Source organism: Oxyura jamaicensis, chromosome 3 (assembly GCF_011077185.1).
Source record: "Oxyura jamaicensis isolate SHBP4307 breed ruddy duck chromosome 3, BPBGC_Ojam_1.0, whole genome shotgun sequence".
NCBI lineage: Eukaryota > Metazoa > Chordata > Aves > Anseriformes > Anatidae > Oxyura > Oxyura jamaicensis.
The window spans coordinates 42,756,709-42,782,008 of NC_048895.1; the positions used below are offsets into that span (position 1 = coordinate 42,756,709).

Genomic DNA, 25,300 nt, shown 5'->3' on the forward strand with positions numbered 1-25,300 from the left:
AAAAAAAAAAAAAAAAAAAAAAAAAAAAAAAAAAAAAAAAACATGCAAACCTGCTTCCTGCTGAGTATCTCCTCTGTGGAGTTAGTTTCACAGGAGACTTGCTTTCCTCATCTGTGGCCATGTGCCATTTTCCTCTGCCATCCAGGTGATAATTCCTTCTTGTGTGCTGCCAAAACTGCTGAGCCACCCAAGTCACCAGGTCACAAAAGCTGTTGGGCTTCACCCCCTGAGCTTTGGGGAGGGCAGAGGCAACGGCAACAGCAAAAAGCAGCTGACAGCAGCCCTCCCCAGTCCCCCCTGTCTCCTGCATATATATGTAGCGGGGGGGTGACTGGCATGACAAGCTGTAAGGCTTGCTGTGATGCTGGTCATCTCTTCTGGGGCACAGCCACCTTGCAGGAAGTTGGTGGTTGCCATAAATGGGGCTGAAAAACCTCATCTGTCTAGTAGTAAAACACTGTCCCCCTCACCACCAGTACCAGCCCACTGCCATCTGCAAACCCTTGGCAAAGCAGTGCATGGCCTGACAGGACAGAAAGTCAGGCTGCTATGTCTGGGGCACGGCTTGGGCTTTGCTGGCTGAGATGAGATGAGAACGGCAGTACCAGTTCATCAGAGACACTGTTCTGGCCACAGCATTGGCCAGCAGCAGATGCTCCAGGAGTAAGTGAGGGAAGCAGAACTGAATTGCCTATATCCTACCCTGACAGCCTAACAAAATGCAGTGACAGGAACCAAAAGTAACTCTGTTTCCTTCTAGGCAAATGCAGGGGTTAAGTGACTGAGTGTGCTCTGCTATATTTCCTCCCTCTTTAATTTGCCTTTTTTTACAAGCTTCTGCTAATTACATAAAAGAATTTCATGCAATAGGGCCTGCAATAACGTATCGTGGCAGACTGAGAAGCTCAAGGAATATTCCGCCAGTAGTATTTTAGATACTCTCCTCCTCCTCCTCCTCTTCCCTTTTCTGTTCAGTTTAATCAATTCAATTCAATCTACAGTTCATGGGAAAGGGGAGAAGGGAGGCAAAGTCCTGCCACATATATTGGTTTGCCACTGTGATTTTTCCAGCTGAGATACTTGAGAATTGCTTTAATGTCGATCACACAGTCCCTATAACCTCTGAGCACACAAGGGTGGGTAATGTCAGCTCCTCCTAAAAACTGACTCTGTAAAACAAACAAGGCTGGAGTCTGCCTTTTTTGTTTCCTTGTTTGAGGAGGAAATAGAACATATAGTGTCTGGCAACCATGAGACTACGTATTATGTGCAAGTAAATACAAGGCCTGATACTGTGTTTGAAGGTAAATTGCCAATTTTAGGGTGTTGAGGTTTTTTTTCAGCTGTTGGGAAAAATATAGCCAGGGTTGTAACTTAACTTTGAGATTCTGGACCAGGATGTGCTCTATTTTAACAATTGCCTATGGGTGAATAAAGAATGCCAGCCTTTCATTAGCAGCCAACTAATTAGGAAAAAATGAGGATAGCTGATTCTTTAATTGCTCCGCACTATAATTAATTACAAGGATTAATTACAAGCATTCTCCATCTAGTTCTTTGTGGTGGCTTACACTGCTGCAGGAAAATATAGCTCGTGCACACACAGGGCTCACATCTGGGCTCAGAGTGACAGTGACATTTTCCTGGCATATTTTCAGTCATGTCTGTGTCTCACTCCCGCTCTTCCAGGACATTGTCAAGGATCCCAAGTTTATCCATGGAGGAGCCACAAGAACTGACATTTGCCAAGGGGATCTTGGTGAGTGATTCCCCCAGTGTGGATGTGTGCACCCCACGCAGAGCAGCAGGAATATCCTCAGACGTGAGGGGATGGATGTTGTTGCTCCCAAACCGATGAGAGCAGTGAAGCTGGAGGTACCTCCCATGCTCACCTTGCCCACAGACACCTCTTTGGTGACACTCTCCCATCTGTGCCAGGGATCATCCTGGTGCAGAGGGATTCAAGGCCAGAGAAGGATCCCCATGCAACGATACTGTGACCCCAAGGGAGCTTTTCATCCACCAGCACCTCCAGACTGCCCTGGCTGGGCAGGGACACACTTCCTGGGGACACAAAGTATCTCTTTTCAACGGGGGTGGCAGCTGTGACATCTCCCCTAACCCCCACACCATCTTCTTTTCCTCTCAATGGAAGAAAATGAGGCTTTTTCTTCCCCCTTCTTAATTCACAGGTGACTGCTGGTTGTTAGCAGCCATAGCTTCTCTCACATTGAATGAAAAAACACTAGCAAGAGTGGTACCACTGGATCAAAATTTTGGGCCAGATTATGCTGGAATATTTCACTTCCAGGTAAGATGAAAATCTGGCACAGCATGACCACATTTCTGGGCAGCTGGTTATTGCGTGTTGTGGTCTGGTTTGTGGTGGAGTTATGGGTTATTCCAGAGGAAACACACAAAAAAAAAAGGGGGGGGGGGGGGGAGAGATTGCTGAACTTAATCTGTTGTTCATGTTTTGAGGAACAATCCTGAGGGCTACGTCAACCTGCCACATGCACACTCATAGCTACTTCTGATCTGTGAAAAGAAATATGGCTTCAGAAATCATTTCACATTTTCCACACAAACTCCTCTTAGGATGTAAAGAAATATGGCTTCAGAAATCATTTCACATTTTTCATACAAACTCCTCTTAGGATGTAAAGCCTTAAAGATGAAACAAGATTTTGATTGTGGTCTGTAATATGAGTCTTGAAGATGGTGTGAATCACCTGGTGACCACTTGTATGTAACTCACTGGTGACCATGTGAGTGCCAATATCCAGCTAAGGAGCTATGGTGCAGATTTACTCTTTTAGACTTTTCTTCAGACAGATTGACTTTCCTTCAGAGCAGTCTAGCATGGTGTAGTGGCAAGGAGTGGTTTGCATACAACTTCTGAGCAAGCCTATCCTCGTCACTAGCTGACACTTAGAAGCACTGGGACACGAATCTCCTACACTCAGGAAATGTCATGCTGTCAACCAACTCATGCTCCATCTTTTCTAAATAGTTTTGGCAGCACAACGAGTGGCTGGATGTCGTGATTGATGATCGATTACCCACCTTCAAAGGCCGGTTGGTTTTCCTGCACTCAGCTGAACACAACGAATTTTGGAGTGCTTTACTAGAGAAAGCCTATGCCAAGTAAGTCTGGTGTACCATAGTATACAGACATGATTTGCAATTTGTACACATTTATACAAAATTACACACAATTCAAGTGAACAGCTTCTATCTAGTGCTTTTTTAATTTTTAATTTTTTTTTGCACTTGCTGCTGCCCTGATCTAAAGAGCTTGTGAGCTCTCCCAGCTCCCATCACAGCATTAGATACAACCCTAGCTGTTAGCAATAGAGTTGGATCAAAGCCTGAATCCTACCGTTTGTGTCCCCGCTGAGATCTCAGATGATGGTTCCGGCCAACTCTAGATTTTTAACTGATTTGGCTGGCAACAAGCCACTGATATGCAAAGATATCCAGTCCTTACCAACCTGGTCACCGACACTAATAAAAGAAAAGCCCCAGGCTTTAATAATATCAAGGAACGAATTAATTAAAAGTGTAATTAGCAAGGAAAGCAGAAGCATCCCAATATACATCATGTATCTTCTGAGTGCATTCTGGGGCATGTCTCTTCAGTGCCCTTCTGTGATTTTACGCCCATGTGAGAAAGCTCTCAAGCATGGGTATCTTCAAAGTTTTGAAAGCCTGTCTCACGGTTAGCATGTGTTTTCCAGGCTGAATGGCAGCTACGAGGCTCTGAAAGGAGGCAGCACAATAGAAGCCATGGAGGATTTCACTGGGGGAGTAGGAGAAATGTATGAGGTTAAAACGGCTCCTGACAATTTCTATGAAATCCTAGAGAAAGCTCTGAAAAGATGCTCAATGGTGGGCTGCTCTATCGATGTAAGTAACAAATGGGGTCTGATTTTCTCAGCTTAGATTTGTGGTTTCTGCATTAAAAAACTACTTTATAAAGGGTGGTTGAATCATTAATAATTAGATGGATGTGCATTTAACTCTCTATATAGTAGCTGTGAACTGATAGATATGTAATATCGATGTGGTCCTTAGTTCATCCGTTGAAAACAAAAGAAGATTCATCACATTTCAGCAGGTGACAGCCACTGGATTTAAGTCAATAATGATGTTAATATGAGCACTTGGGTAAGGTGAATTTTATTTCCTGTCTTACTATGTCCCTTGGCATTAAAACCAGCCATAGCTTTGTGAGGACTTGAAGGCTCCACAGACTAAAAATTGATTTTCTTCATTCCTGGATTGTGCAACAACATCTATTTGGTCTTGAGAGACTTAAGAAAGTTTTCAGGATCAGTGTGTTTGTAAACAGGGACTGGGGCTTAGAATGCATCAGATTTATCCCTCCAGGTACTGAAATCTCCCACTTTTACTGAGAAAACTTTGCTGACAGGTAACAGTTGTGTAGGTGCCTTTACACTGCTTTGCCAGCAGGCCTGATCCAGGGAAGGAGCAGCTGCCTGTGTGTCTTTGGCTTTCTGGTGAAAAATCCTGAGCTGCTCAACAACAAGAGCAAAAATCCTGTTGCTGTTCCCTGTCCACTGTGCTCAGTGGTAAAGACAGTTCAGAAACAACTGTGTGCCAGGTTTCTTTATCAGAATGAACAACTGGAGAAGAAAGTTTTGGATCAAATGAAAAATCCCACCAACACAAAATGAGAGCATATTCACACCTGACCCCAGACTGAGAACACCCTTTCCATCCCTTACCTGACTCAAACTACATTTGAATGGGAGCTTAGGTTGACATCCTGGAACTGTGGATGGTGTTGATACAAAATCGTAGTAACATAGAAGGGATCTGAGCCAGGAACCACCTTATTTTCCCTCCGAGTGTACAATGCTCCAAAAGAGAAATCCCCACAGCTCTAGAGAGCTCCTTTTCAAAGGGCACCATTGCACCATCACTGCCTGCATGGAGCAGAAAGACAATTTCCCTATTCACATTTCCCCATTCTGGTTAGCCACTGACCTTCCACATAATGGCTGGAAGGGACCAAGTTACACCACTTGCAATCTCGCTGTGAAAAGAGGTAGTCACATTTTTTTCCATATTACAGACCAGCAGCGCTGCCGAGTCAGAAGCCAAAACCCCCTTTGGCCTTATAAAGGGCCACGCTTACTCCGTGACTGGCATCGATGAGGTACGTTTCCTCTGGTTTGTGTCAGCAGCACAGGGCAAGGAGAGACCTGGTCAAAAGACAAGGGACTCTCTCCCAGCTTTAGGCAATGGGAGGCGTTATCCTGGGGGAGTTATCAAAATTCCCATCCATCTTTCTCTCCCACATCTTCTGTAGCAGTGCACTTTTAGCCCAGCTTAATGACACTCAGCGTTTTCTCCTTTTCTTTCTTCCCCAGGTGAGCTATCGGGGCCAGAAAGTGCGGCTCATAAGGATAAGGAACCCCTGGGGACAGGTGGAGTGGAATGGCCCTTGGAGTGACAAGTGCGTGCACTGTGCCATACAGGCCATGCAAAAATCAAGCTCCTGCTCCACATCTAGCTTTCTGCAGGCACAGTTGTTTCACAAAAAAATTAAATCAGGAATTTGCATGTGCTTAACAGTATTACTGCCATACTAGCGTGTCACCCTCAATAGTTTCAAGGCTGCTCAATTAATGGGACACTGTCAAGGATGTTTAGCCCCCAAAAGCCAGTATTAGCAAAAAACATACGTTAATATATATTGGATAAGTTCATTCTAAGACATTTCCAATAGTAAATATCTTATGTTCGGAGTTATTTTCTCTCTCTTTTTTTTTTTTTTTTTTTTTTTTTTTTTTTTTTTTTTGCAAACCTGTTCCTGTAGTACTACTTGTAACATAACATCTGTATTTAGTCCTACTACAGATAAGCTATAAACCAATTTTTTATTACCCCCTCTATCTTAGGAGTTTGTCATTGCATTTACTCTTCTGGGTTTCTAAACATATTAGGAACAGGCAGCAGGTTATATTATAGGTATGTATGACAGTTAGATGATACCCTCTCTATGTGGTACCTGCTAAAGTTATGGAAGGACACAGAAACACAATAGGATTGGTCTGAAAACCATCCTGCTTCTACTACTAAGTTAAATGAAGTGTAAATAATACAAAAGAAAAAATAATGTATACATTAAAAAATAACACTACATTCCCCCCTCCCACCCCAAACATACAGTTTTTGATACATTTTTACACATATAAATCGCTTCCTTTTTGTTCCACTTTCTTCTACTGAGTTTTTTCTTATTCACACAGTTGTAGAGGAGAAGAACCATAACCTGGCTGGGCCTTTAAAATTGCTGAGACGCATATTAATCTCTAGCACTCCTTTGAATGTAAATAAATGAAATATTTTCACATCAGCTCAAATCCTTTGCTATGTTTATGATTATATCTCTCAAAAAAAAAAAAAAAATGGAGAGGTTAAGATTAGGACAGGCATCTGGCAGTTCAGGTTGTTTATTGAAAATGCTGTCTCTGCAAAGCAGAGCTCTGACTCTGCACTTGGGAAGTTTTCTGGAGCTCTGGATGCCAGCATAAAACCCTGCTAAAGCAGAGGGGCTCCCAGGTGACTACAGGAATCTGTAATAACATTTTGCAATGGTTGCTGGAATTGAAAACCGAACACAAAGTGCCCTGTGTATGCTATCAGATTGGAAATGCAGTAGGGAATTTCCTTTTTTTTTTTTTTTTTTTCCAAAAAGTCTTAGTGTTTTTTTGTCTGGTTTTGACCTGCTACAGCTGGATCTGTAGAGGTGAGTAAAAAAGAGGCAAAGATTTTATTTGCAACCCCAGTGCCTCCAGCAATCCTCTCTGTACAGGCAAAGAGCCTATTCGGTTCCCACTTGAGTCAAGTTTGTAGAAACATCTGCCCCTAAATTACCGAGAAACCTAAAAGAGGAGATGGTTCTACAGATGGCAAACAGATTTAAGGAGGAGTGTGACTTACAAAAATCTTGCGGTTTAATGATAACCATATTTTACTCAGTCCCACCACCTGACAGCAGTCCCAGTGCTGAGTGCAGGGAATAACTCAGGCAGGACGCTCCTGAGGCAGCTTTAGGATCTTTGTCCCAGTCCTGCTTCCAGATACATTAGTTGGGTCTGTGCCACTGTGTGGAGTGGCAGCAGGGTTCAGGAAACCTCTTAAAGGCATTTGTGTTTATGTGTACTGCTCAAATAAAACACTTCTGGATGAAGAGCAGCCTACTGATGTGTTCAGGCAGTTGTTCTGAGCCAGGGAAAATTAAATGCCATAGACCCATAGTAAAGCTTGGCTTTGTTTTCTTGCAGCTCTCTGGAGTGGCGTTTGGTCAGCCCATCAGAGCAGAAACGCTTGTCTCAGACAGCACTGGATGATGGAGAGTTCTGGTAAGCCACAGGGTTTAGAGCGTGACTCCAGTCAGAAATCGAGGTGCTGGTGGCCAAAATGGGTGACAAGGAAGAAATTTCTGAGTGAGCAAATGCTCAATTTCCTCCTAGGAGGGAGCACGTTCTGCATGTTTTGTGTGTGTACGTGTGTATTTTAATAACAAAAAGTCTTTTGAAGGTCAGTTTAGTTAATGGCATTAGCATATTTCAAATACTGTCTGTCTCCTGTGGTTGTAACAGCCTCTAAATCCTTACAGGAACATACGCACACTACAGAAGGGAGCATTGTACTGCACTGTAGCGGCTATGAAATGCCTTCAGGGTTGATGTTAGTCATACACTGGTAGGAAAGGGGCGCTTAGAAGCATTGCTACTTGTTACAGAAAGTACAAGAACACCAGGATATGTGTGAAATGATGGAAAGATTTAAGAAAAGATGAAAAAAAAAAAAAAAAAAAAAAAAAAAAAGAAGTGGTAGCAATTGCTTCAGAAGTGTGAAGTGTTCTTCATGCCAAATTCACTATCTCAGACAGAGCAGATGGCTGACTTGCACATGATTCCCCTACCCCACCCCATATCAACCATGCTGTGCACTACTGCCAGTGTGTCTGGTCATATTTTCCAGGGCCAGATGCTTATCTCTTTTACACAGAGGTAAATCTAGAGAGGTATTCAGCAGGACTGTTCCATATCTTTCCCACAAGTTAAACCAAATATCACCCTTTGGTCTGGAAAGAGATTTAATACAGACGATGCAGAGCATTACATCACATAAAATGGTTTATCTCACACTTTGATAGCTCTGGAAGGAAGTAGGTCCAGTGACTGATCCATCACTTAAGCATTTTTGCATAGTATATTTTTAGTTATTTTGCTACAGACATTGAAAAGGCAGTAGGGCATTTCCATCTTTTCCAAAAAGTCTGAGTGGGTTTTTATTTGGTTTTGAACTTTTTGATTTTTAGAGATGAATAAAAAAGAGGCAAAGACTTTACCTGCAACTCCAGTTCCTCCAGTACATCTCTCTGTACAGGGCATGGCTTCAAGCCTGACGGTGTACTGGAGATACAAGTGTGTAAATAGGCATCAGATGAGGAAGGAAATTCATCAGAAAGTTGTCTGTCCAACAGAGGTAAGCTCATAGTTAAGTAAGTCTTCATAAGGTCAGTAAAAATGAAGAAATTTGAGCACACCCAGACAAATGTTGGCCTTCTTCGAACAGCGTCTCAGACATTGAGAGCAGAAACAAAACCCATCAGGACTGAAGTTTTCCCTAAAGGAGTTCAGTGGACAAAAATCATATGCAAAAGATAAGAAATGCTTCCAAAACCAGCCAGGCAAGTCTGATACCAGCTAAACCCTCCACCCAGTCCATCAGACTTATTTGTCCTAATGTCTTTTGACTTGTGTGTATTTCTCTCCGGAGTGTTTGCCCCTTTGCCCTTTCTAAGCTTCCAAGACACAAGACACACCTTGATGGTTTCCCATCAGGCTGCATGGACACACTATGCATGAGTCAACGTGGTGTACCCCTCAAGACATTAAGGTGGTCAGATGAGGAATGAGATGAACAGAGCTGCTTCTCTCCAGCCTTCAGTTTGCTCCTAGTGCTGATGCAGTTTACCTGAGGAGCTGGAGAATGAGCTATATTCCTACTTCTGCAGCTGGGGACTTCCAGCTAGTCTATTCACCACTCCTTCTGGTGACTTTGCTTGCCTCCCTAGAAAGCTGGGGTGATCTTTGTGAGGTGTTTTGAAACCTGCTGCTAGAAACAGTGAGTAGCAACGTAATTAGGTCTTCAAGAGTTCAAAACGTTCTCCATGACACACATTTTATCTTTGTGCTTAGCATGTAACATCAGGTATAATGGGGCTCTTCTTTTTGATGACAACCAGCTTCTACTGAAGTAGATCTAATGGCAGGTTTCACACAGCAAGCTCAACAAATATTCTCTTAGTACATCATTCCTTCAGGTGTCTGCAAGGCGACAGGGAGCCCAAGAGACTTACAGTGCACTCATGAACAATTTCTGTAGCTGTGCTACAAGTTTGGGACCCAGATTATTCCATGTGATGACTGCATACAACACTACGGTCATTTCTCCTGCACAGGCTCTCTTCTGTTAATTGAAAGAGAAGAAGAAGAAGAGTAATTACACCTGTTTATTCTCATGTATTGTGTTTGGTTTCATCCTAGGTAGAACAGGAAGGTTAGGAGGAAACAGTGTAGGGGGGGAAATTTTACCAAAAGCTATGGGACATTTAAAGCAGGGTAAGTGTCATATCATCAGAGCGGCTTCACTCAGTGCCGAAAGGCAGCACAGCTGTGGAGGAATACATGGGGTGGGAAAAGAGGTCTGATGAGACCTTTTGTCCCTTCTGTTCTTTGGATTTGGGAGGACTGAAGAAAATCTTCATGGTAACATGCTCAGGGCCTGCTGACCTCTTTATTTATCCTGAACATATTTTAGCTGTGTTTTAGCAGTTAAGATATGTCTTGTCAGGGCAGATGAAATGGTGCTTCTACCAGATAGGAAGGAGGCATCCTGCTGTTGACTAAGAAATCAGCTTCTCACTCACCCTAGTCTCTTCTCTGCTAAAATTGGAGGGTCAGAGTCTTCTCTTGCCTTCACCAGTGCAAATTCAAGACAGCCACACAAAAGTCAAAGCAGGTGTTTTATCTCCTAGGTTCCAGATCTGATCCATAAAGTGCAATTGCTTCATCTGCTTTGCAGCATGCTTCCAAAGGCCCCCAAATTGCATACTGTGGCCATGAAACTGAGGCACTCAAGAGACAGATTTTCCTATACTGCTCCTGCTATAGAGTACTGAGCATCACAGTGAGAATTAGCAGTGTTTGTGGCATGCAAGGCTAGCATTATATGAGAACAGCTGACAAGAAAGAGGACAAATCCCAGGAAAACAACTCCTGATGTTTCTTCCCACCCTAAAAGAAGTTGTAAAATGTCCCAGAGCAGGTGTAAATTAATGCTACCACAGACACCTATTCCTTATACAGCATAAAAATGGAACTAGCTTTGTCCAGTGAGCTGCACTCAGGGCTAGCTGAGTCCTATCTTCCTCTGCCACAGATACTCATGGGGTCTTGAAGAGCTTCTACTTTCTTGCTACTCCATTTTGCAGTTATGCACCAGTCACCAGAGAAAAAAGATAGCTACAGGCGTTCGTGTCAGGGAGGAGCAGTTTCTCTGCTCTGTTCCCATAGCCCATGGCTGCATACCATGCCCAGCTGGGTGCCTGGCTCCAGCTGTCCCTTTTCCTGGCTGTTTGCTCAGTCCTGAATACCAGGCTCCTCAGCCAGCAGGTCTGTCAGTATCTCTTTGCCAGTTTACTTGCTAGCTTAAAATCACATGTCTTATCTGCTTCTCAGCATGCTGAGTAGGCTAGGTTCAACCAGCCCAGCACAGAAACTCAAAAATAACTGTATTTTGGCATTTGCTTCCTCTTTTCCAAGGCCATGTACATGTATCCACCTTGGGTTTAAAATAATTATGCTGCAATCTATATGACACATTAGCAGGAAGCAGTGTCTATATCACCACCAAAGGCTGGTTGGAGCCTTTACTTAAGTCCAAACTTATGTTTTGTCCCTCTATTTGGCATATGTTTTTGCTAGGCCAAGGTCCCATGCACCCATAATTGAGAGGAGGGTGAACAACTCGAGCACAGGCACCTTACCAGAAGGCCCAATGTGACTTCAGCTGCACTGGGGACAGGCTAGTCGTATCATGGCCTGACTAACCCATTGCCATGTGTCCCCTGTAGTGCTGTCATGTGGCTGGTGTTGAATGCACAGATGATTTCTAGGCAGACTTGGCTCCTGTATGGATGCCTGTCATACAGAGTCCTGGATCCTTTGGTTGGCTCTCCATCAATGTGGATGTAGCTCTTACGACTAGGATATAGTAGTCTGGGGGAAGGGGATGGTCAAGTACCTTTTTCCACAGTAGGTTTTCTTCCAGTGTCACTTCATTGTGTCCTAAACTCAACTGTACAGTGGAGTTACACTAATAAGAAAGGTGGAAGAGATGTCAAAATCAGACAGAGACAGTAGGGTTGCTTGTGTTTCACACCACAATGAATAAAAGCAACTTCTCCCCCAGTGTGCATCATCATATCTCCACAGTTACTGAAGCTATTTAGATCCCCAAAGGGTGGTCTGGCCCTGTGACCGTGGAGAATAAGTTGTGCTGGGCATCCTTCACTGATGTTAATGATTGCCTGTTCCTTTCCACATCTTTCATTCAGGATGAAATTTGAAGACTTCAAAGTGCATTTTGATAAAGTTGAAATCTGCAACCTGACTCCAGATGCCCTGGAAGACAGCACTGCCCACAAGTGGGAGGTGACCATCCATGAGGGGAGCTGGGTCCGGGGATCTACTGCAGGAGGATGCAGAAACTTTCTAGGTAAGTAGATGCAGCTTTGAAAATGAGAAGCAAGCACAGAAGTCCTTACCCGCCCTCAGGCACCTCTCCTATTAACCCATAGCCAGGATTGTGGAGGTAGGTCAGGCCAGCTGAGTCTCAGCTAGTAGGAACCAGCCAAAGGTACAAATACAGTCCAGCCTGAGGCTTTGGGGTAAGAAGAACTGCTTTCTTTTCTCACAAGTCTGTTGGATCTGATTTGTCTCTCACTTACATTTGCATGAGCAGGACTGGCTCCAAATAAACCACTTAAAATGCAGCAGTAAGTGTAAAATGAGACAAAAATCCAGCTCAGACAGCATATTTATGTGGCTCTGAAGTAGCATCAAGGATCTGAATTGTGTTACTCCGTATTGGCACCAGCACTATGGAATCATTGTAGCTATGTACTTTGAACAAAATTCCATCTGACAGCTTTATTAAAACCATGGTAACTTAATAAAATATCAGGCCCAAAATCTTTTCTACACCTAACTCCATGAAGAACTTTGGGATTCAGCTAATTTTCTGCAGAGCTGAGTGGAAAGAAGCATGACAACTAATGGAAAAAATAAATTTGAGCAAAACCTCAGCTCAATTGTCCTTTTTGTCTACTTTTTTTTTTTAGTAGTAGTAGTGGTGGTATTATTCTGAGGCAAGAAATGCTCTGGTGTTCTTTACATTGGCAGACACTTTCTGGACAAATCCACAAATCAAGATGCATTTGACAGAGACAGATGATGGGCAAGATGATTGCACATTCATCGCAGCACTGATGCAAAAGAATCGTCGCAAACTCAGGAAGTTCGGTGCTGAAATGCTAAGTATCGGCTACTCTATTTACGAGGTACTCTAATGTTCTTACAATGCATGCAGTAGCAACCCCATCGACATTAGCATCTTTCTCTGGATTTGTCAGACTGCCAGTCATCAGATATTTTTAGGGCCCCTGCTCTTGAAATGATTTTCTCAGTTACATCTAGCCCCATGCAGAATTTTGACTTGGTTAGGATAGACTCCTTTCATAGGAGGATTTAGGAGTCCCATGGGTAACCAGGATAAACTCCTCAGCCCCATGACTGTTTCGTCCCCTGCCTGGCTCCCAGAGAGGGAATGTTGCTTCTTATGAGTCTCGTGGGGCTCATCACACACAGCGGTTGCTGTCCCTGTGTGAGGCTGGAATTGGAAAATCTTTTGAGGCGTTTTCTCCATGCAGAAGATGACTGTGAGGTGTCATCGTTCTGTGACACCCCACCTAGGACTGTGATATTTAAGAGCAGAGAATGTTTAGGCAGGAAAGAAGTGTCCTAGTGTCTTCTTAGACTGTCTTCAAGGTGGGAAAGAACTGCTGGTAACAGGTCCTTGCCATAAAGCAGGAGCTAGGTTGCTGCGAGTGCTTGAGTGAGGTGTGACAGTCAGCATTGCAGCTGGAGGTCAGGCTTGTGCCAGGCAGAGTTTGGGTGCGTGACTGGGAAGAGGGCAGGGGTAGCCCTCAGCACACCACAGCCAGCGCAATGCTGCCTTCAACCCCTCTAGAGCCCCGGTGGAGATGGACACCTGAACAAAGACTTCTTCAGGTACCACGCCTCCAAGGCCAGGAGCAAAACCTACATCAATTTAAGGGAAGTATCCAACAGATTCAAGCTGCCGCCAGGTGACTATGTTCTTGTTCCAACCACATTCGAACCACACCAGGAGGCAGACTTCTGCCTGAGGATCTTCTCGGAGAAGAAGGCCATCACTGAGTAAGTCAGCAGCAAGCAATGGACCCTCTGGTGCTCTCCTGTGCACAGGGCTGCCAAGTCCTGGAAAGGGTCTGGCTGCCAGCTGTCCAGCCCTACAGCAGAGCCTTGGTGTGGGAAACTCCTGTTTTTTTCCCTCTCCAGAATTTGTATGTGCTTAGTAAGGAGAAAAAGGAAAGGTCTGAAAACGAGCTTTTGGTTTGCAGTGTGCCTTTGTGTGTGAGGTTGAGTTGGATCAAGGCTTGTTTGTCCTGCTCCCTTCAAACGGGATAGAAAAAAAAAAAGAAAAAAAAAAAAAAAAAAAAAAAAAAAAAAGTCTGTCTGCAGATGCATTTGCCCATTTTTGCTAGATCTGTCTTTTTTGGAGAGAAGTTTAGGAAGTAATGAAATAGGGTCCTGGTGGATCCACTGGAACCTTACAGGGAAGAATTGCTAGCTGCCTGCTACTCAGCTTGTTCAGTAATCTGTGAGTGCAACAGTGCTTCCTTACAAAGTCTGTCCACATGACACTTTTTATTAAAAAGTGAGGAAGAAGTGTGCACAATGAATACAGAATGAGATTAATTCTTTAGCAGACAGCACACAGAGGGACTTTGCCCTCACAGAGTCCTGCTTAAAGTATGTTTTAATGACTTTTGCAAAAATTTAAATAAAGCAAAACTCCATTTGATGAATTTCACCTAAAAGTCCAGTTCTGTAAAAAATGCAGTTTTATCTTTCACCTCTGGAAAATGTTAATGAGCAACTTGGTGCCCTTTCCACACCAAGCAGATATTGAACATCTTCAGATATTGAATGCAGTTTTGTTTTCCCCAGGGATCTAGATGAAAACGTTGCCATTGATCTCCCTGAGGTAAGTCTACAGAGTTAAAATAGCAAGAGGAGAGCTCAGCAGAAGCCAGCACACACTGCTTTTACTGTCTTTGGCTAAAACATGTTCATTTCACAGGAATGCTCCACAATTGCCAGCTTTGTGTGAGTGACTGAAACATTCAGTTCTGCTGAATATGGTAAAAGAGCTGTAACAATCAAAATCACAATCATTACGCTTCTGCAGCTGCCCCAAGGCAGTCAGAGTCAGACAGCACCAGAAGCTGGTCTCAGCCACCACAGGTGCACTGAAAGTACCCCACTTAGCACTGGGGAGGGAGATGGCCTTTCGTAGCTATTAAAGTTCTATTTATTGTGAAAAAACAAGGAGTAAGAGTATTTCCACAGGCCTGCATTTGTTTTATACACAAACCTAGCACTATCCTCATGGTTTGGGAAGGAAGGCTTGATACATGTGTGCCTAGTGAAATTATTAAATTCTTTTTGTTCCTGGATGACCTGGCCTGCCTGCTGAGTACTAATTGCAGCTGAATCTGAGTCAGCTCCCATTTAAGTGTATCCCTGCACATAATCTGTTGATTGTAGTATGAATTCCCATGGAAACAAGCTAAATCATAATCCAATGTGTCCCTTTTTATTAAAATACTCCTCCAGGGACCAGCTAGCAACTGAACATCACCATTTCTAGGATCTCAGGGCCATGTTCAGGGTCAAAGTAAATCTGTACAGTATCATTAAGGGACTGCATCTGAACTTGACTAGTAGAAAGTGAGGAACATACATATGGTCAAAAGATAAGTGTAAATGCCCAAGCGGTGTCACCAGGGTGACAGTACACTAAATTTCACCCATATTATATCTTCTGTGGGTAGCGAAAACAAAGCTTAATTCTTTTCATCCTGTGCTGTGCTGTTAGTTGCTTTCTTTCCCCCAGTTTTTTGGCACAAGAACTGCTCTCTGTTTGCATGGTCACCCCAGCTATAGCAATGGCCCTATGTGGTTGCACTTCTCATCAGTGTAGTCTGAGGCCTAGGCTCTACACCCCTGCAACGGCACTGAGGCTTTCAGCTGGCTCAAAGTGCTTCCAGGCATGGGATGACTCTGTGGAAAGCACCAAATCACAGCCACTTCCAGTTGCTGCCATCAAGGGAGGCCATAGGTACCTGGATGAGACCTCTGGGAAGAGCTTCATTGGGCTGGGTTGTTCAAGGTCTGTGGAAGCAGAATGGTTCAGGGGTGGGGTGAGAGGAGAGGCGTTTTCTAGGATCGGTGCCCTTGGTTTTGAGATAGCCAAAGCAATGCTATACTATGCAATTCCCCAGGCAAAGGAAATGAGGGGTGAGAATCCCCTCAGGAAGCTAGGTGCTTGGAAGGCCTGAGGTCTACAGTCAAAGCATAACAATGTTCAGGAGCATATACACTTATCGTAATATATACTATGCTCCCCTAATGCAAAGAGGAGCTGTGTGCAGGAGAAACATCATGTTTTACAATTCTTATAAACATCTTCCTGTGATTGATGTTGCAGCCTCCAAACCCAACCCCAAGTCCACGAGCAACTGAAGAAACTGAAGAAGAAAAGCAGTTCCGGGCACTGTTCGAGCAGATCTCAGGAGAGGTGAGTGCAAAACCCTCGTGAGTCATAACAACACATAGAAAGTAAGAGACAATTCTTCTCCTACTCAGGGCCAGGTGGTGAAAATGCCGTATATTTGGGGGGCAGTATGCTTAGTTGCAGTGTGTTGTTTAAGCAACAGATGTCACCATGCCTTATATCTAGATGGAAAAGGGCACAGTCGCTACTGAGCAAGCCAGAAGACCAAAGCTAGAATTCAAGCCTGAGGGAGCTGAACTAGCTCCATGTCCAGCTGCATTTATATTTTTCTTTAAATCAATGGTTCCATCTTGAGATTGCTTTCAGACAGCCTTAGGCACAGCAGCACTCCTATATTTTGCTAGCTGTTTGGTTTTTAGCCTCTTCTGGGTTTCTGGGTTTTGAATGATTCTCTTTTCCTGAGATGCAGCAAAGTACAGATGGGTGATGTTTGTGTTTTCTGAGGTTTTTGGTATGTCTGATTCCAGAAACACTCAAGTAACAGATGCTGCTCTTTGTTCTTTTTTCTTTTTTCTTTTTTTTTTTTTTTTTTTTTTTAATTTAGGACATGGAGGTATCCGCAGAAGAACTGGAATATGTTCTGAACGCGGTATTAAAAAACAGTAAGTGCTGATAACGTCTGTACTGTTTCAGGGGCATGTAGCAAAGGGCTGTAAAAACTTTATAAAAGCTGCCATTAAGCTCACTTATGAACGTGAAAATAAAGGCTGTGTTACAAATATTGCCTGGTGGCCTCCAGCCAGCCAGGGCAAAGCTGGGTAGACATATTGTCCATGATCTAACCTCGAGTGTGTCCTGCCTCCAGCAGATTTGTGTCAGTTTAGTGAAGCAAGTTCTACATTGCACTACTGCTCTGCTCTGGAGAGACAGGGAGTGGGACTAATAAGACCTGGATGTGGCTCATGGCTCTTCTTATCACAGGTCCTCCCACACTGAGGTCTAAGAGCTAGCTGTCTATACTTATGAAGTCCTATTTTCTGCTATGGATTTGCAAAAGGCAGATTTGCTCAATGACTTCTGTCTTATTGTCCTTTTTCAGAAAAGGACATCAAATTCAAGAAGTTAAGTCTCATTTCATGCCGAAACATCATTTCTCTTATGGATGTATCCTTTCAGATAAGTACTTGTTAAGCTAAACAAATACTGAATATAATTGTTTATAGCAGGACGTCATGGATATTGGAGACAGGTGTGGTGATGTCATGGAAGAACACTGTCCACAGGAAGAAAAATGTGTGAAAGTTGTATCCCTATTTTTACTTTAGAAATTTAGTGTTAGGAGTTTCAAGACAGACCATTTTCTACTGCAGACTTCAGAGGGCGATGCTTTAATCTAAGCACTTGTAAAACTCAAATTATTTACATATAGGACAGTGCATTTTTCAAGCATTTTTCAGGTTTACCTGAAAAAGATCTGGAAGAGAGAAATCAAAACTGTTCTCTGAAGACTAGAATTTACCAGACAGAGGTGTGCATTCAAGTTTTGGGTCAGAAAATTAAGAACGAACAGATTGGTTTCAATTACTGGTATCAAATCTGTGGGATCTTTTACAGCCAGACAAAAGGCTGGAAAATCTGGTCTTTCATCTAGATCCTGGAACTCCAGGAAGCAGACATGTGGTTGAGATTTGTCTGTCCAAACTTAGGCATTTGTGGTGTAGGTGTCTACATCTAAGCTAGCTTTCCAGACTTCCTTTGTAGATAATGAAAAGAATGGTGTAATTATGCTTGATTTGGATGTGCCTAACTGTGAGAGAAGCTAAATGATGGCGCAGACATGAGGTGATGAACCACAGCCCTTGTATTTCTCCACAGGTTCATCCTTTGCAATGTTCTGGTGTTGAATTTAGTATGGCTTCTCTTCAGGTATAGCTGTTTTTGGAAGTATGCTTTTCTGGTAGCTTTTTTTTTTTTTTTTTTCCACTTGAAACAAAACAAAGACTGTATCAGTCCTGACAAGGCAAGCATCTAACACTTGTTTCTTGTTTTGCTTGTTAAGCTAAGAAGTTCTTACCTTTTCCTTTTGTTGCTTCAGTCCATGACAAAGGTAACATGCTCTCAAACACTTCTAATGCAAAAACAAGACAGACAAAAAGACAAAACTGCATTCTGGTAAATCCAGGTCTGTAATGTTAAAATTCAGTGCAAATCAGTCACTGTGCATATCCAATGAGAAACAGAGGACTGGTCCTATATTTTCTCCCTCAGAAACCAAGCTTCAGAAGGGAGCTGGTCCATGTTCACATCTCATCCTTACATGGTATTGGAACAGAGCCAGGGTCTACACTTGACCCTGAAGCATAACAGAAATCATAGGTTTACTATTTAGGATATAACCAAATAGTTTCCATGATTTGCAATGATTCCAAGGAAATCTCTGCATAGTTTTGAATTAGTGGGGAGACATCTCTTCATCTGCTTTGGAAGCACGAGGAATGCAGACAGAACCATCCCACTCTGGACGTGGTATTTAGAGCACAATGGAGGAGCAAAATGACACAAATGGAAGCCTGAGTTGATGCTGGCACCTCCATGTTTCATGCCACCAAATTCCCTGGTTGTAGTCACCATACAGCAGTGGGGATGGGGGTGAAGTATTGTCCTGACAACCAGAAAGAAGAACCTGGCTGGCTATAAAGACAGACTTTTTGTAGGAATGATAATGTCCTTGGAATCTGTGACTGCCCTCAATAATATCACCAGTATAGGTGCTTAAATAACAGCATGCTATTAAATAATGGCAGCCTAGACCCAGCTTAGCACATGTTGGCCTCTGTAAACAATTGCTGAGCTAGCATCCACCTGAGCGAGGGCTTTGTCTTGAAAAGTAAGATGGAAAGGGGAAGGGGAATGCAAGTGAGATCTACTTGAGGGACATCAGTAGCTCAGCACAGTAAGTATTAAGAAGACCTTCACACATCAGGTAGAGGGAAGTTCAGGCACATCTAATCACCACCTCTCAGCACTACCATACAGATGATTATTTCAGACTTTAAAGACCAGATTCCGCTAGCTTCACCACACAACTCCCATTAATCTTTGGTAGAGACATTGTAGTAGAGCCTGGCCTCTAGAAAACAATACTGAATAACACATTGGTTGACTAACTCCTTCGAGTACAGTAGCAATTTGTTTTAATCAGGTAATTTAATTCTCTGAATCATTTATGTGCTATTTACATCTAAAGCTGTTCTCGCCTTAGAACAATCTGTCTTTCTTACTGGCATGGAGCTCAGCTGTGTTTTTGTGTCACATAATGTTCCCCAAGTATCACAGCCACAGTCATGAGCTGCACCTCATGAGAAATCCCAATGTCATGCTCAACGTCACCATAGGCTTGCCAGCCAACGTAATGTTATATGTTTAAAGGGATAGCAATGTTACATTCACTCAGAATTTCAATCTTTATGTAACAAGTCATTTTCCTTAATTCAAATTACTAGACTAGTGGCAATGGGACTCTGGAATTCAGTGAGTTCAAAGTTTTCTGGGAAAAACTGAAGAAATGGATAGTAGGTGACATTATGCATTTTGTTTGGTTCTCCATTTTACTAGCTATTTCTTATGTAGCTCATTATGTATATGCAGACAAAAATAGAGACAAGAGTGTTTACAAACCACAATTTTTTACTTAAAACAAAAGTTTTAAAAGCATGGGGGCTTGTTTTGGATCTTCAAAGACATTCTTAGCTTTCCATGATGCTAAACCTTAATGGTTTTCTGGAAATAACAGAGATTTTTGTAAGGAAATCAACTATGTTTGGGACAAAGAATGTAATGGACACTAACAAGGAAGCCAATAAAAATGAAACTTAAGGAGCTTCTGTAACTGTTGTACAGAAGAAGAAATGATGATTCATGACTAGTAGGAAACAATCATTTCATAAGTCACTGCATTGCCATTATTGATCTCTCAGTAGACAACAGTACTGAAGTCTGGGAAAGTTGATTCTAATTTTAAACACATTTCCCTGCCACTGTATATGGCAGTAAAAATAAGCAGACTTTCAGAATCAGGGCACAGACTGAATATTCAAATAAAGACATCGTAATTGTTTCCTCATGGTCATTAATAGTTTTTTTTTTCTGAATTCATGCTTCACTCAAGCATTTAAAATATGCAGTTCTCTGCTTCTTGTCTATCCCATCAGAAATGACATACTTTTTCTGGGTCCTAATGTCGTATCTCTTTTGTCAAAAGATGCATTGTTTTTTAACAGGGAGACTTGAGAAATCCTTGTCTTCTGTAAGAAGATTTGCACATATATCTGATGGAAAAATTTAAGCTGGACGTGACAACAGCTCAATTTAACCCATATTCCAAGGGTGAATAGTGTTTGTCATCTCATTAAAATAAAGGAATTTAAGTCCAGCTTAACAATTATTTAATATTTAGCTCAAAATTCAAACCAGTTGTACCAGTCCTCTCAGCTGCACAATTAGTGTTTAGATCTTTTATACCTAGAAGCAAATGAGTAAGGGACAATCTCAACTTCATCTTACACAATTTTTTCTAGCCTTCAGGATCATACAGAAAAACATGAAAAGAGATTAAGAGATTAATGCCTCAGGACAGAAAAGCTAGAAGACAAATAAAATTATATCCTTCCTGAATAAAATTCAGCTTTCTTAAGTGCTTTGTGCCACGCCGTTAGAGATAAACACCTTGCTTTAGTGTGCCTTATCTGTGCTCCTTTCATGTGGAAATACTGAACTTTCCATCTGCTCTTTTCATAACAGAATATCTTTCTTCAGTTTGACTCTGATAAATCCGGCTCCATGTCCTCCTATGAGCTTCGCAGTGCTCTCAAAGCTGCAGGTAAGACGAGCACTACATTTTATTTTGGGAAGCCTGTTGGACAGATCTTCTGTAGGCAAAGAAGCCTGCAAGCAATTACACCGTCTGGATGCCCTCTAACTGGGAGGAGGGCTACACCGCAGAGAGGACCTGGGAACCTAGAGGGAAAATTGAAAGGACTTTTGGCAAAGCCTCTTTCCAAAGGCGCACAGAGATGTAGATAGGACCAGGCTTCCCTTTGGTTAAAGCACTTTCTCAGCCAACCTTAGCTTTCTTTGTGCCCATATGGGTTTGAGACAGTGTGGCCAGTCTGGGGCAGGGAGCAGCCAGTGAGGAACTGATGGGAGAAGAGGCTTGCCCAGTCATCCTGGTGGGGCTCACCACTCCAATGCTGAGCACCCCAGGGAGGGTCCTTGGGCCACAGCACTTCCAAGTAGAAGTTGCAACAGTGATTTCTGTTCCTTAGGCTGTCCTGGAGAGGAAGTGGGATATTTTTAGGAATTACATTTGGGAGTGTGTCTGTGTGGGCTGCCACTTGCCCTTTCATCTAATTATCTCAATACATGCAGGATTAGACCGTAAAACAAAACATTTCAGAACCCACGTCCACTTGAGGGTTTGAGGAGCTGCAGGTAACCTGTTTGTTACAAAGAGTAATCAGTGGGTTTGTGTTTCATGACAAAGTATTTTTATTAAAGCACGTAGTTTTGCAGAAATTCCTTCAAATTTCAAGCAGTCTCTCATATGCAGTGACTGCAAAATTTGTGGTTAAGATTTACTTATTCATTCCAAGCTTAAAAAAATTTGCAGTCAGATCACTTTCTGTGTGGATGTGTGCCGCAGCACATCCTCCCATTAACTGATTTTCAAAATTAGTTGGTAAAGATTTGCAGATTCCATCCTGGCCTATGAGGCTGCTCAATTTTCCCATGTGTGTGTTTTGGAAGGATATCAACTCAACAACTACCTGTTGCAGCTGATTGTCCTGCGATACTCTGATGAACAGTTCCAGATTGAATTTGATGATTTCCTGAACTGCTTGATTCGCTTGGAGAATGCAAGTCGTGAGTATCTTCTTCCTCTGAGGCTTCTTCCCCTTTGGAAAAATAAAATAAAAATAAAAATAAAAATAAAAATAATCCACTTTTTGCTATTACCACGCATATTTCATGGCATCTGAGATCAGATGTGTAGATTGAGTGGCTAACAGAAAGGAACTGTGTTTAGCATTTGTTTTTAGAATAGCTTTCCCCCTGTAAAATGAAAAATGTTCTGTTACTGATGGAAAAATTCCCCATGTGAATAAAGCCGGCTTCAAAAACTCCACAATGATGCAGAAGGCATGTGAAGAATGTTGGCAAGGTCTTTGTTGTAGCCTTTCTCGTGGCTCACCCATCAGAGCAGTGGTGCCCAGCGAGCTTGTAGCCAAATCTCACTTGTTAAAAATGAGAGCTGTTGTGTTTCCTACTGGGTCTAGCCCCCTGGTCTCCCCAGTGCTCACACTCACTATCACCATTTCCCTCAATTCCTACTGAATTGGCTGAAGATACAGTTCCCTGTATGCCTTATGGTTCCCATAAAGAAACCCTAGGGTCAGTTCATTTGCACACAGGGTCTCCCTTATTCCAGAGCAGAAGTAGTAGAGACAGGTAAAATGGCTGGATAAATGCTGAAATGATCATCAGTGTGGCTCCAACCTCAAATCGAACTCAGCTCATCTCAATGAGAATCACAATCAACTTTCCTGTGTGATTTTTTTTTTCTCTTTATTTCCTGGTTCAGTCTGGGGCAATAGAAGTGTTAAACTGCTGAGAGAGAAAAGTTCAGTAAGATATATAAAGAGATTCAAATTGCTTGGCTTCATTTCAAAGCATCCGAATCTGAGTGCTTAGACACCCGCTTTCAGCTGAGTCCTGAAGCGAGACTTGCACAAAGGCCTGAAGTCAGCTAGACTTTTCCTCCTGTGTGTTCATTTTTCAGAGCAGCTTCCACCTCCGAGCAACCCCAAGCAGCCAGCCTTTGCGCCAGGCCCTCCCTCTCATAGGCACAGCCACCCATCGTTGTTGGATGGGGAACTTATATGAGGTGTATTTATAGATCCTGTGTCCTGTTTTTCATTTCAGGAGTATTCCAAGCACTGAGTGTGAAAAATAAGGAGTTCATTAACCTGAATATAGGAGAGGTATGAGCACAGCTTTATAAACACTAGCAAAATTATGGGGCTTCTCTACAGCTTTTTCCTCACATTAGAACTGGGATATTTGTGTGTGACACTTCAGGTGAAATCCATGTCCATGAGAGCACAGAGGGCATCAGCCATACATGTCAGCAGGGTTGTGATTTTACAGTGCACACACTGATTACATCTTCTCCTTGCTATTTCCTTTCATGCCCTGTTGCATGCTGACAGCTTCCCAACCCCCTTTCTGGCTTCTCTGCTTTTTCTTCCTCGGGTGCCAGCTCACTGTGGGGAAAAGGGGAGGCAGCCAGCCTGGGGTGGGGAGGTCTTTTGCTCTCACATCAGCTTCTCCTGTGCACATCCATCCTCTGCTTCTCAGCATGAGTTTGTTACTTTCTTGTGTTCTCTTTGTCTCCCCGTTACACATGTGGGCTGTGTCTCATTTTATACTTACCCAAAATCTCCTGGGGCAAGGCACAATGAATTCTCTGGCACAGCAAATGTGGGAGCTGATGTGGGCTGTGGGGATGCAAATGAAGGGCCTGAATTATTTATTGTAAATTTGATCTTTCTTCTGATATTAGTTCATTAACCTGGCAATGAACATTTGAAGAAGTTTGACTTGGATGCCAGGAGTTTCTTGGGACATCACTACCATGGCTGCTACCCTGACAACTGTGATCCCCTTCTGATGTAGACTTAACCAGGAGCTTTTGTGTGGAGGAAGACACATGCTGCCCACCTTTTCTGGTCTCCAGCCCTGTTGTGTTCAGGAGCTCCACAGTCAGATCACATTTTGTTTTTAATTTTGATAAAATCTGCTAATGGATTTGTTACTGGGAGAGGTATTTGGATGGGGCACACATGCCTCTCAAGCAGACTGAAACTAATGCCCTTAAGTTAATACAGTCTTTTATAAAATAAGATTGAATTTAGTTTCAGCACAGCACAGTCTACAATGATTAAAAATTTTTATTGCTGCTTGGTTAAAAAATTACTGTAAAGTGCTTTTAAAAATACAAGGTTGTGTAAAACTGTTCAACTTGGAATTTATTTTGAGGCATGCTGTGTGGCTACATAACAAGTCTCTTGTCACAGCCACATGAATTTCAGTCTGCTAGACTACGAACAAAGGAAGACTAGGGAATGTATGGATGAAAATCCATCCTTGAATATTTGTAAAAAAGGTCCAGGTTTCCTTAGAAGAATATTTAAGCTAAGATCTGATGTTCAGCACAGATTTAATTTAGGGGAAAATTGTTAGATCTCACCTCCCCTCAGTCCTTCCTCTGCTATCAACCTATCCAAAGTGTGCCCCATGAGCCAAAGCCTGCAGAGTTGCACACAGCTCGCAGGCATCTTCAGAGAAACATGCCTATGGAGACAGTGACCTCTTGCATGGGGCTACCTGTCCCTCACAGAGTCAGGGCTTGTATCCAATACCAACCATGCCTTTAGAAGAATGACTGTAATCATTTTAGGTGAACTAAATGCAACCATTAGTAAGGCCTTGATTTCTGTGGCTATTGCTGTTTTGCATTTGTCTCTTGCATTGTATTATTCATGTGACATTGATAGTCAGTGCTGACTCAAAAAATAACAGTAATAGCAGCCAGGAACTTAAGAAGTCTTCACTGGATTTGTTTCTATGTTTATCTTCACAACTTGTGTCTATTTTATAATGAATCAACTGTCTCGATTTGTTTTCTAAAACTTTTCTTGCAGTGAAACAGATGGCCCTAGAAAAGCTTTGCATTCCCTACTGTCCAGGATCACTGAGACAGCCAGGGTTTTATTTTCTCTAGATTTAGACCTAATGAACAATTCTGAAGTGAAAATCAAACCGTAGTAAAGATTAAGTTCAAACAACAACAACACAAAAAAGACAAGGGTCATGATGTTTAAAATCTCCATTTATTTTCCCTAACAATTACAGTCTTGTAACTATATAGAAAATGCTCTGGAGATAACTGGAAGCTGAGAGAAAGCTAATGCAGTATTTCATGAGCTGAGGTACTCAGCCCCATAAGGTGTATTGATTTTCAGATGTGATGGTTGTATGCCCTTTCAACAGCACTGGGGGCAGCTCTCCAAGTTTGTGAAAGTTTGCATTAAAATCTAGACCATTCTATAACTATTTGGCCACATACTTTAAAGTAAATTCATAGATTCTTATCTGGTTCACTGTGTGAGTTTGAATGTTGATATAAATTTGTTGTAATATATTTTCTTTCTGTATTGATACTCACAAGGTGTGCAGAAGAAAAGAGACACCTCCATGCCTGGCACCTCCAGTGTAGCTTGCTGGGTCT

At 42.6% G+C, this 25,300-nt stretch overlaps 1 protein-coding gene across 2 annotated transcripts in view; it reads left to right on the forward strand.

The window, feature by feature from the left end:
• The window catches only part of CAPN9 (calpain 9), a 30,594-nt gene extending 5,725 nt beyond the window's left edge, over positions 1 to 24,869 (forward strand). The window contains exons 2-20 of one of the 2 annotated variants that reach the window (XM_035322881.1): positions 1,690 to 1,759; positions 2,193 to 2,311; positions 3,014 to 3,147; positions 3,741 to 3,909; positions 5,102 to 5,185; positions 5,400 to 5,485; positions 7,320 to 7,397; positions 11,666 to 11,826; positions 12,513 to 12,670; positions 13,360 to 13,568; positions 14,382 to 14,418; positions 15,925 to 16,014; positions 16,556 to 16,613; positions 17,051 to 17,115; positions 19,455 to 19,523; positions 20,752 to 20,830; positions 21,757 to 21,873; positions 22,933 to 22,991; positions 23,573 to 24,869. In XM_035322881.1, the coding sequence (XP_035178772.1) occupies positions 1,690 to 1,759; positions 2,193 to 2,311; positions 3,014 to 3,147; positions 3,741 to 3,909; positions 5,102 to 5,185; positions 5,400 to 5,485; positions 7,320 to 7,397; positions 11,666 to 11,826; positions 12,513 to 12,670; positions 13,360 to 13,568; positions 14,382 to 14,418; positions 15,925 to 16,014; positions 16,556 to 16,613; positions 17,051 to 17,115; positions 19,455 to 19,523; positions 20,752 to 20,830; positions 21,757 to 21,873; positions 22,933 to 22,991; positions 23,573 to 23,599 (1,869 nt within the window). In that variant the 3' untranslated portion in view covers positions 23,600 to 24,869. Of the gene's footprint in view, positions 1 to 1,689; positions 1,760 to 2,192; positions 2,312 to 3,013; positions 3,148 to 3,740; positions 3,910 to 5,101; positions 5,186 to 5,399; positions 5,486 to 7,319; positions 7,398 to 11,665; positions 11,827 to 12,512; positions 12,671 to 13,359; positions 13,569 to 14,381; positions 14,419 to 15,924; positions 16,015 to 16,555; positions 16,614 to 17,050; positions 17,116 to 19,454; positions 19,524 to 20,751; positions 20,831 to 21,756; positions 21,874 to 22,932; positions 22,992 to 23,572 lie in introns of those variants that run through there. The other variant, XR_004749808.1, reaches the window with a different exon arrangement.
• Positions 24,870 to 25,300: the final 431 nt, after the last annotated feature.